Source organism: Thalassophryne amazonica, chromosome 17, assembly GCF_902500255.1.
Source record: "Thalassophryne amazonica chromosome 17, fThaAma1.1, whole genome shotgun sequence".
Taxonomy (NCBI): Eukaryota; Metazoa; Chordata; class Actinopteri; order Batrachoidiformes; family Batrachoididae; genus Thalassophryne; species Thalassophryne amazonica.
In genome coordinates this window covers 15498702-15510868 of record NC_047119.1, presented here as the reverse complement: position 1 = coordinate 15510868, position 12167 = coordinate 15498702, and the positions used below count along the sequence as shown (strand labels likewise).

The following is a 12167-nucleotide window of genomic DNA, read 5'->3' as shown; positions in this document are numbered from 1 at the left end:
CCTGGGAATTCGGGACTTGGCGGCTCCAGTATTCACCAGGTTCGGTGGCGGTGGAAATCGTGTGGTTACGGCTCTTCTCGGAACAGACGTCTTCTATCCTCGAGCCTGCCCACACGTCACCTTTGTGTATTGACTGCTATCAGATTCTGTGATTGTCTGTATAATCGTTGTGCACATTCACAACATTAAATTGTTACCTTTTGGCTCATCTATTGACCGTTCATTTGCACCCTCTGTTGTGGGTCCGTGTCACTACACTTTCCCCAACAGGTGGATGGATCACCAATACTGTGTCGCCATCAGTGAGGGAGTTTTTCTGTATCACTGCTGCCTGTGTGCTTGCCCTAGGGGTTGGTGAAGTTAGACCTTACTTTTCACACTGTGCACAGTGGCTACGGCAGGTTACTGAAAATGTGAAATGCTAGAACACACAGAAAACTTGACCTTAGATTTGATCTGTTTTCTTGCCACAACGTCCTTTGTCTAATGATGTTTTATTGTCAAGAAATCCTAATTTCATTGTGAGGGAAAGTTATCTGTGGTGCTACAGTTATGTGCTGCACGCCCCTCATCGTGATCAGTGCGCACGTCATTGCTGAGGACTTCAACAACTGGAGAAAGCCAAGGAGATGCCCACATATCACCCAGCTTCAGCAGATCGAAAGATACTTTCATGAGGTGGTGATGGAATTATGGCAGTTCCATAGTGTGGTGGGTGGGATGATACATGATACTGCAGTGTGCTCCCAGACCTCACTGACCTGACTTGAAACTAAATCCGAAGGGGAACTAAGATTTTCTGTTTAAGTGGATTAACATCTAATCTACGTAGTCACCTTGTACTCTTTAACCTTCGACAGTATGATGGAGAATCTTCAAAAAAACACTTTATTGCAGTTGTCATGCTGGTACTGTCTGTCTTGTGGTGCATTTGAATGCACAAACCACAGACTGCACACACTTGTTTAGCCCATGCAGCGTTGATGACATCTTTCCAGTATTCTTCACACGCTGTTTAAGTAGCAAGCACATTACTTGTTTTGGAAGTGGTCCAGGTTGATGTGGGCTGCCTAGTTTGGGTTTATGAACAGTGAAGACCGGCATACTGGAAAAGCCCAGGAGTCCATTCTGTGTGTTATATCTGATGCCATGTATTGTCTAGGCTCTGAAGCTAAAGACCATTGTGAGAGGAGATGCACCAACCAGCCTTGTTACGACAGGCCTGTGCAGAAAAGAGGTAAAATCATGTTTTGTAGATACTGTAATCCAAGTAATTAGTGCAGCAGTGCATGCGAGGTGGTTTGAACAAAATAACTTAGTGTTTTGATCCTATTTGGCCCAAACATGGTGGAATGACTGAAGGTCAGCCAAGGCCAGAGTGATTTTATTTTGAAAAAACTGTTAAAACTCACAGGCCAAGTTCCCCAGTTCAAGGCGCCCATGCCTTATTCTTCACGTTCTCCTGGAGTTGTGTCAGGAAGGGTATCCGGTGGAAAGGTTGTGTTAAATCAACATGCTGTCCATATTGGACCTGCTGTGTTGACCCCGAACAAAAATAGAAATGGCCAAAAAGAAATAAATGATCAGCTTGGGGCTAATATGGATTCAACATTTTGAAAGCATTATGTGTTCATCAAGGACAGAGTGGATCTATTTAGGATACAACTGTCAAAATGAACAGTTCAGATGCAAAACCCAGTATCTCCAAAACCATAAATTTTTAGTTGAGGCCAGCATGTACTTGGCTGTCAAAGGGACCATCAGTGCGCAAAATATGAAAGCATTTGAACAAACTGTTTTCATGTTATTGATGAAAGTCTGTGCATTTCCACATAGGGTTTCCTTTAAATCTCCATTTTCAACTGCATTTTTCTCCATTTGGGAAAAAAAAGGACTTAACTGGGTTTTGCATCTGAACTCTTCAAATGTCAAAGTATCCATATATTATGGTGTCACTGAATCATAAAGACTGAATTTGGATAAATCTGCATCAAACATGTAAAGCACAGGTGTTGCAGTCTTTGAGTGCCTCTCCTAGTTTTGTTATTGAATAAACCGTGCCAACCTCCACTACGACCAACAATCCAATCTTTAAGATATGGGTTCCGAGTCGTATTTGTTGCTGTACTGTAATTGAATCAAGGCCATCCGTTAAAAAAACAAGTATTTTGTTCCACTGGGTCTGAATGTTTGTATGGCTCTGGCAGTTATTTTAATTTAATTTAATTTAATTAGCTTATAATGCGCCAAATCACAGCAAAAGCCATCTCAAGGCGCCTTACATAAAACAAGTCAACATAAAATTGAATAAATAATTAAAAATTAATAAAAAATTCAAATACATAAATAAAAACAGAAGTAAAAGAATAAAACAAATAAAAATAAAAACTATCCATAAGAAAGAGAATAAAAATAGGTTTTGAGTCTTGACTTAAAAATGTCCACAGACTCAGACTGCATCACGGTCGCAGGAAGACTGTTATTTAATTCTATTTTAAACATTACTGTGAATCAAAATGTGTAACCCCCACACACACACACACACACACACACACACACACACAAGAAAACCTTTCATATTTTTCTAAAACGTGGATAATATTTGTGTGTGTCTGCATGTGACAGCCATGGGAGTCCCAGTGCTTTTGCAGCACATTCCCCTTTGAGATTGTCTGTGCTGATTCCTGGGGTCAGTCCCTGCTGGCGGCCACTGAAGCAGCAGGGGTCATGCTGTTAGATGGTGAGGTCATCCCAATCGATATCTCCCTGTGTCCTCTAACATAAAGCCATTTATCCACATCTGTTCAATAACTGCACTCAGCAGAATACCAGTGTCACAGTCTAACACAATGATGATCAGGATGTTGTCCATGTTTCAGGCCCTGATCCAGCTTTGTCCAATGCTGGTGAGTGTCACACACTCAATTGTCTGTCTTATTTGCTTTGATGTGTTGTGTTCTGTGAGCTTAACTGATATAGCTTATTTTTCTATGTGGATATGATAGCGATATTAGAGAGTAAAATATTTGCAATAGTGATATATCTGCTGATATGTACGTTTTTAAAAAGGCAATGATTCCAAAGATTTCATTATCAAACCCTTATGGCAAAGAATTGTAATTGAGACTTGATGTTTTATGATTTAAACATGAACTTTATTGTGGATAGCAATAAATATGACAGAACCAACCAATGTACTTTTCTCAGATTGCCAGTGGCTATGTCACATTGCTCATAATTTGCATAAAATAGACTTATCTATTTTGGCCCCGCCTAGCTGGCAGCATAGCGACCACTTGTCTCTTGTTGCTGTAAAATGCCCACTCTGAATGAAAATGAATGACAGGTGGTCACTTTGCATCTGGCTCTTGTAGCTAATGTGACCAAGGGGCGATGGGGATTCCAGCCATGCTTGACATCTGTTGGACAAAGTAATTGGTGTTTTTCTCCATTGTTTATATGGTAAATAAAAACAAACTGTTTTTAGACTGGCAAAATTAATGTTGTTATTGATGTTTGTGAAAGGTTGATATCAGGCGATGTGATCGGTCAGTCGATATATCGGTTGGGCTCTAGTTTTTACTTTTGAATGGAAACTTAATGTATGTCTGCATGTTGTGCTCCAGAGCCACAGGTTGCGCCCCCAGTGCAGGTGTTTGACAAAACCATGGTGATGAAGCAGATGCATGTTCTCGAGCCTCAGGACCTGCTTATCACCAGGGCTGATAAAGGTAGGACAAGATTACAAGAAGGACCATAAAATCCATCATGTGCTGTGTTCAACTTGAAATCCCTGCTTCCATCAAAGCAAAAATATTCCCGGAAGTCAGATTTTTGACTAAACTCATGCACGGTGTGAACCCAGAGTTGGGTGCAACATTACTTTGTGACATCAATCACTGTTCTACTTTGATAACGTAATGTAACATATTTGTAATAGTTCTTTTCAAAATATAGGTAGAAAACTGCTAAAAGAACATAAAAGACAATAATAGTGGGGGAAGAGAGACTTGTGCACACAGTTTGTTCTGACCACAAGACGAAGGTCAAGTAGTAACCCTCGTCCCACTAGTTCTGTCTGGTTAAGGATGGTAAGATGAGTGGCCAGGACATGGTTGAAGCACTTTACTTGCCCATTGCTGTGGGTTTGAAGGGCCATCAACCAGGTCTTGCTCACCCCTAGACAGGTGCACAAACCTCCTCCTAAAATAATGGGGACTCAGAGTTGGTGCTCCTCCTCAGAGCTCAGCACCAAACCCCAAAATGCAACTATAGTGGTTTTGAATAGTTCACTCATAACCTAGTTCTTGTAACAGTACTTGTTCTCAAACATTTTTTTGCGCAATTTCTACTTGTTAGCAACTCAGCAAAGTTAATGTTCCTAACCTTTAAATCAATACTTTAGTGAGAAGACAGCAGAGAACAGCATGAAATCAGTCATGTGTAAGCCCTGTTCTCACTTTCACTGGGATACATCCCAGAAAGTCAGTTTGAAACCTTGTCCGTAACTTGGATAACGTTTGTGGACACAAGAAAGTGTCCTTGTTAAACCGGGATAGTCTGTCATTGTGATGTTGGTGTTGTTCAAGATGTTTGAAATACCTTTTTTCCACTGCAGACTTTGGCATACTTTGGTAATTCCCTGCATTTCTGTGGAACTAGTAATGTACTTGCCATGATATCGCCAGGAGGTTTTCTAGAACCTCTAAGGTGGTTCTAAAGTTATAGTGCGAATGTACTACATGTGGCTTTTTTTTTCAAGTCTTAGGGTCCTGGTGCTTCCTGTCTTATTGTCAGGGTGTGTTTGATACCAAGTCTCTTTCATGGACATCAGTGAGGTTTCCATGCTGGTTCATCAAGGTCATAGACCGTGTCCTTCTGGGATGCATATCTGTGAAATTAAGAAGGGGGCTTTAATCTGCTCTGAGCTCACAGGTGTCACAAATGATGCATCTCCAAATCCTGAACTCCCTGTTGCCAGGTTTGGCAAAGGCAACATTACTGCCCCTTTTCTCGTTCTCTCGCGCTCTCTCTCATTTTCTGTATTGTAGACTACATACTTAGCCTTTCCGCACTCTGTTGGTTCCATGAGCACATTGATTTCTCACTGCAATGTGCGGAAGCTGACCTATAGAGAATCAATGCCTGCAGGGGTGTGTTATGTGAGCATGTGTCTGGAGAATGGCAGCCACAGAGCAAGTGTGACTGTGGATGCTGCAGGGCAAAACTGGCAATGAGAAACAACAAATTTCAGATTATACATAAAGGACCTGATTTACTCAAGATTTACCGGTGCAAACACTGTAGCTCCCACAAACAAAGTGCATGCTGATTTACTAACAATGTGCCCTGAGGATTATGTCTTTCCAATGCCCAAAATAGCATGTATGTTCTATTTAACATGTTTGCTTTCATGATTATGCAGTTTGGAGTGTGTCCACCCGAATGCACAAAAGTATGAGTACTGAACATGCAAATAGGTGAGGTTTTCACACAGAACATGATAAGGGGCGGGCATATGTATATGTTTACGTAGCCGGGTTAACCATCATAGCATGGACCCCCCCAGTTTTTCCTGGTACTTTCCTACGGGCTGAAGAGGGCGCCATTGAACAAGAAGACGGACTAGCCCTTCCCTTCCCCTTGGTCAGTATATTGACCTTCTGTTTGGAAATCCATCCATCCATCCATCCATCTTCTACCGCATAGTCCAATTAAGGGTCGCGGGGGGCTGGAGCCTATCCCAGCAGTCATAGGGCGTGAGGCGGGGTACACCCAGGACAGGATGCCAGTCTGTCACAGGGCCACAAATAGACAAACAAACAGACACACCCACATGCACACCTAAGGACAATTTTAAAGATCCCAATCCACCTAACCCGCATGTCTTTGGATGTGGGAGGAAACCGAAACACCCGGAGGAAACCCACGCAAACACGGGGAGAACATGCAAACTCCACACAGAAAGGCCACGGGAATTGAACCCATGACCTTCTCGCTGTGAGGCAACAGTGCTAACCACTAAGCCACCATGCTGCCCTGTTTGGAAATCCTTACGTTATATTTAGGCATTCATTTTTGTTTTTTATACTTTGTTCTAATGTTCATTTTTATTTTTGTCATTGTTCTCAGAGGTGTAGTTTTTACTATTCTCGGTATACATGGGGACATACTCCATATAACAAATTATGCAGCCAATTAAAATCATAACTTAACAGTGTGAATAGTTTGGGGAATCCTGTCAAAAGGAGTAAAATTATGACAAAATATAAAAAAAAGAAGAAATAGAAATGGTCTTACTCCAGGAAACTCATTTACCGCATTGCAGAGCATGATAAACTTAAGAAATGGAAATTTAAACAGTTTTCTTCTTCATGCTCACAAAGCTCAAAGAGAAGTGTGGTTACCTTGATTTCAAATAGATTGAATTTTTATTGTATCCAAGAAAATAAAGATAAGGAAGGGAGATATATATTTGATAAAGATTATCGACAGGGTGTTTTGACAGCATCAGAATGGAAATTCTATAAGCACATCTTTGAACTTATTACTGTAGAGGCAGAGGACATTCTGGTTTTGGGGGGAGGATTTGAATATTTGATATAACCCATAAGAAGATTCTTCAAATCCACAGATTGTGGGGTTGAACAAAACAACTAAGAACTTCAAAGCCGTAATAAAAGAAATTGGACTCCTCAATGTTTGGAGGGAACTAAATCCAACAATAAGGGATTATAGTTTTTTTTCTCTCTCTCATCCTCACAATTATTACTCTAGACTAGATTATGTCTTAATGTTCCAAAATGACTTAATGTGGTCAGCAGTAAAACGGCAGTAATGGATTTAGCGGATCATGCCACAGTGTATGTAGAAGTAATTTTTAGTGAGGAAAAAGAGAAGCATCTAAATGTAATGAGGGAACAAATTAGAAATGATATTTAAAAAAATTACCTATTAGACTAGGCTATAGTTCTCATTTGAAAAAGAAACAAAGTAACCAATTAAAGGATTAAATTAAAGATATTGGAAAATGCTCACAAAATTACGGCAAGTAAGATTTTAACAGTGGAACTGGATAAAATAATAAAATTAATGACATCCTTTTGAATGAAATAAAGAGGAAAACAACCTTTTTAACGCAAAAAATATTGTAAGTAAAAAGCCCTGTGCACATCTGTCCAGTGCATCCTCTGTTCATGGATGCACACGATAGCTGACAACATTTGGCGTCACAGCCTATGATCAGGACCATGGACAGCTCCGTTGACAGCCACCTACATATACTCAACAAAAATATAAACGCAACACTTTTGGTTTTGCTCCCATTTTGTATGAGATGAACTCAAAGATCTAAAACTTTTTCCACATACACAATCTCACCATTTCCCTCAAATATTGTTCACAAACCAGTCGAAATCTGTGATAGTGAGCACTTCTCCTTTGCTGAGATAATCCATCCCACCTCACAGGTGTGCCATATCAAGATGCTGATTAGACACCATGATTAGTGCACAGGTGTGCCTTAGACTGCCCACAATAAAAGGCCACTCTGAAAGGTGCAGTTTTGTTTTATTGGGGGGGGATACCAGTCAGTATCTGGTGTGACCACCATTTGCCTCATGCAGTGCAACACATCTCCTTCGCATCATCCATGAAGAGAACACCTCTCCAACGTGCCAAACGCCAGCGAATGTGAGCATTTGCCCACTCAAGTCGGTTACGATGACGAACTGGAATCAGGTCGAGACCCCGATGAGGATGACGAGCATGCAGATCAGGTTCCCTGAGACGGCTTCTGACAGTTTATGCAGAAATTCTTTGGTTATGCAAACCGATTGTTTCAGCAGCTGTCCGAGTGGCTGGTCTCAGACGATCTTGGAGGTGAACATGCTGGATGTGGAGGTCCTGGGCTGGTGTGGTTACACGTGGTCTGCGGTTGTGAGGCTGGTTGGATGTACTGCCAAATTCTCTGAAACGCCTTTGGAGACAGCTTATGGTAGAGACATGAACATTCAGTACACGAGCAACAGCTCTGGTTGACATTCCTGCTGTCAGCATGCCAACTGCACGCTCCCTCAAATCTTGCGACATCTGTGGCATTGTGCTGTGTGATAAAACTGCACCTTTCAGAGTGGCCTTTTATTGTGGGCAGTCTAAGGCACACCTGTGCACTAATCATGGTGTCTAATCAGCATCTTGATATGGCACACCTGTGAGGTGGGATGGATTATCTCAGCAAAGGAGAAGTGCTCACTATCACAGATTTAGACTGGTTTGTGAACAATATTTGAGAGAAATGGTGATATTGTGTATGTGGAAAAAGATTTAGGTCTTTGAGTTCATCTCATACAAAATGGGAGCAAAACCAAAAGTGTTGCATTTATATTTTTGTTGAGTGTATAACAACATACACAAACTACTCTCATTCTATATATAGTCCTGTACGATTATGTGACAGCAAAGAGAAGATATTAACAGCAGCGTGAACTGCACCCCGTCGTCGTAGCATGCATTTGAAGATTGTTTTTAGATATATTCCCTCGTCTTCACCACCGAGTTCATTCCGTGGACCTCCCCATTTGCAATGGAAAAGTCCGGCATGACCTCACTTACTCCTGGAAGGTACCAAAAACTGTGCAGTTTAATTCAACAGCATGTATATTAATCCCATGGCACATATTATACTCCAAGATGAAAACAAGCTGAGAGCAAGCTTAAAGTCATCTTTCCTGACACAGCTTACAAATCGACAGTTTAACACAAGTAGTGCTGATGTTGAACTTGTGCCAAACACTGTGCACCTCCCGTGGCAAACCACTTTCAAGGCACCTTCATTTTTGGTTTGGTAAATCTATATACATCAGTCTGTCCGGGATAAACTCCCAAACTATAATATGTATCCCTAAAAACTATATATATGTATTCTGAATCCTCATGACATGGGGAAGAAACTGGTACCATTTTTTTAAAAGTTGAACTGAAAATTACCCTCAAAATAGCCATTTATGTAAGACCATACAGTGTTGTACCATGTGCGATAAAATCCCAAACTATATAATATGTAGCGTTAAAAACTATATATTCTGAATCCTCATGACATGGGGAACAAACTGGTACCATTTTTTTAAAAAGTTGAACTGAAAATTACCCCCAAAATAGCCGGCTGTGGGTATGACCAAGCAGATTCAAATTTCCAGCCCTGTATATGTGTTGGCTATCTCTGTTTATTTAATCCCTTCCTTCAGCCACTTTATGTTCTCAACTGTTAAGCACCTGAGTGTCCTGTACAATCTAGTTTGCCTTCCTGTCAGAATACATTCATTTTATTTTTTTAAAATTGCAATGTAACAACAGTGAAATACACCATTACCTCAATTTTGATTCATTGATATTTGCATGGGCAGCACGGTGGATTAGTGGTTAGCATTGTTGCCTCACAGCGAGAAGGTCATGGGTTCAATTCCCGCCTGTGGCCTTTTTGTGTGGAGTTTGCATGTTCTCCCCATGTTTGCGTGGGTTTCCTCCGGGTGCTCCGGTTTCATCCCACATCCAAAAAACATGCGGGTTAGGTGGAATGGAATCTTTAAATTGTCTGTAGGTGTGTGTGTGGGTGTGTCTGTGTTTGTTTGTCTGTTTGTGGCCCTGTGACAGACTGGCGTCCTGTCCTGGGTGTACCCCGCCTCACGCTCTATGACTGCTGGGATTGGCTGCAGCCCCCCGCAACCCTTAATTGGACTAAGCGGCTAAAGATGAGTGAGAGAGTGAGTGATATTTACATTTACTGTTACCTACCTTTTGTGTGTAATTTTGTTATAAATTTGATTGCAAAACAGAAGTCTGCATGAAGGACTTCAAATGTGTTTGTCATTTAACCAAGTATTTCCACTTAGTTTGGGGAGTCCACCTCTTATAGTTCTGCTGGACAAACTTTAGCCCATTAACTATTATATTTAGAAGAAATCAGCATTACAAAAACAAATGTTGGGCAATTGTTTTGAGTAAAATGATTGGCATTTGACTTATGTCTAAAACAGGTTAACAGGGTACCCCAAGTAGTGTTCATTAAATTACATTTTCATTTAAAACGTGCGTGTTTGTGTTATGTTGCGCATAGCTGCAAGTAGCTGATTAAATTTCCATTATGCTTTCTTCATCATGTTACCAGCCACCGACATGTGCGCAATAATTCTTAGTAAATCACCCACAAAACATTTACTCAACTCCAAAAAAATCAACAACCTTGGGAAATTTGGAATGTCCATGCAGTTTAGCACTCTCAGTAAATCAGGCCTAAAGTTCTTTAACAATCATAAAGCAAACAACATATAAAACGATAATCTTTATGGTTATTATATTGAAGGGATCTGCTGTTGATGCAGCAGATGCTACTGGTGGTTGGCTCTCACTGCGGTATGGTATCACTTCCTGTTCCGGAGCACAGCGGTGTTTTGCTGTATCTGTTAGCTGTTTAATCTGTGCAGTTAGATTGATCTAGTTACCTAGATAACGATTTGTTTCACAGTGTTATCTTCACGTGCCTTAACTAAAGCACTCCCTCTGCTGAATCACCTCTAAATTATTTACACATTATTCACTTTGCGTGTTTTTAGGAATCCGCTAGCTTAGCGCAGCTACTAGCTCTTAGCCGGTTTAGCATGGCGGCTTCTCCTGTCTCTCCCGCACTTTTCTGCTCTGGGTGTGAAATGTTTAGTTATTCCTCGGCCTCCTTTAGCGGTAATGGTACTTGTAATAAGTGTAGCTTATTCGTAGCTTTGGAGGCCAGGCTGGGCGAATTGGAGACTCGGCTCCGCACCGTGGAAAATTCTACAGCTAGCCAGGCCCCTGTAGTCGGTGCGGACCAAGGTAGCTTAGCCGCAGTTAGTTTCCCTCTGGCAGATCCCGAGCAGCCGGGAAAGCAGGCCGACTGGGTGACTGTGAGGAGGAAGCGTAGTCCTAAACAGAAGCCCCATGTACACCGCCAACCCGTTCACATTTCTAACCGTTTTTCCCCACTCGGCGACACACCCGCCGAGGAACAAACTCTGGTTATTGGCGACTCTGTTTTGAGAAATGTGAAGTTAGCGACACCAGCAACCATAGTCAATTGTCTTCCGGGGGCCAGAGCAGGCGACATTGAAGGAAATTTGAAACTGCTGTCTAAGGCTAAGTGTAAATTTGGTAAGATTGTAATTCACGTCAGCAGTAAAAACACCCGGTTACGCCAATCGGAGGTCACTAAAATTAACATGGAATCGGTGTGTAACTTTGCAAAAACAATGTCGGACTCTGTAGTTTTCTCTGGGCCCCTCCCCAATCGGACCGGGAGTGACATGTTTAGCCGCATGTTCTCCTTGAATTGCTGGCTGTCTGAGTGGTGTCCAAAAAATGAGGTGGGCTTCATAGATAATTGGCAAAGCTTCCATGGAAAACCTGGTCTTGTTAGGAGAGACGGCATCCATCCCACTTTGGATGGAGCAGCTCTCATTTCTAGAAATCTGGCCAAATTTCTTAAATCCTCCAAACCGTGACTATCCAGGGTTGGGACCAGGAAGCAGAGTTGTAGTCTTACACACCTCTCTGCAGCTTCTCTCCCCCTGCCATCCCCTCATTACCCCATCCCCGTAGAGACGGTGCCTGCTCCCAGACTACCAATAACCAGCAAAAATCTATTTAAGCATAAAAATTCAAAAAGAAAAAATAATATAGCACCTTCAACTGCACCACAGACTAAACAGTTAAATGTGGTATATTAAACATTAGGTCTCTCTCTTCTAAGTCCCTGTTAGTAAATGATATAATAATTGATCAACATATTGATGTATTCTGCCTTACAGAAACCTGGTTACAGCAGGATGAATATGTTAGTTTAAATGAGTCAACACCCCCGAGTCACACTAACTGCCAGAACGCTCGTAGCACGGGCCAAGGCGGAGGATTAGCAGCAATCTTCCATTCCAGCTTATTAATTAATCACAAACCCAGACAGAGCTTTAATTTATTTGAAAGCTTGACTCTTAGTCTTGTCCATCCAAATTGGAAGTCCCAAAATCCAGTTTTATTTGTTATCTATCGTCCTCCTGGTCGTTACTGTGAGTTTCTTTGTGAATTTTCAGAACTTTTGTCTGACTTAGTGCTTAGCTCAGATAAGATAATTATAGTGGGCGATT

The 12167-nt window shown here is 41.5% G+C and overlaps 1 protein-coding gene across 3 annotated transcripts in view; it reads left to right on the top strand.

Annotated features, from left to right (window-relative positions):
- The window catches only part of garnl3 (GTPase activating Rap/RanGAP domain like 3), a 202229-nt gene that overhangs the window by 150466 nt on the left and 39596 nt on the right, over positions 1-12167 (top strand). For all 3 annotated transcript variants that reach the window (XM_034191917.1, XM_034191916.1, XM_034191918.1), the window contains exons 17-20: positions 1163-1237; positions 2626-2740; positions 2880-2906; positions 3627-3731. In XM_034191917.1, the coding sequence (XP_034047808.1) occupies positions 1163-1237; positions 2626-2740; positions 2880-2906; positions 3627-3731 (322 nt within the window). The remainder of the gene's footprint in view (positions 1-1162; positions 1238-2625; positions 2741-2879; positions 2907-3626; positions 3732-12167) is intronic.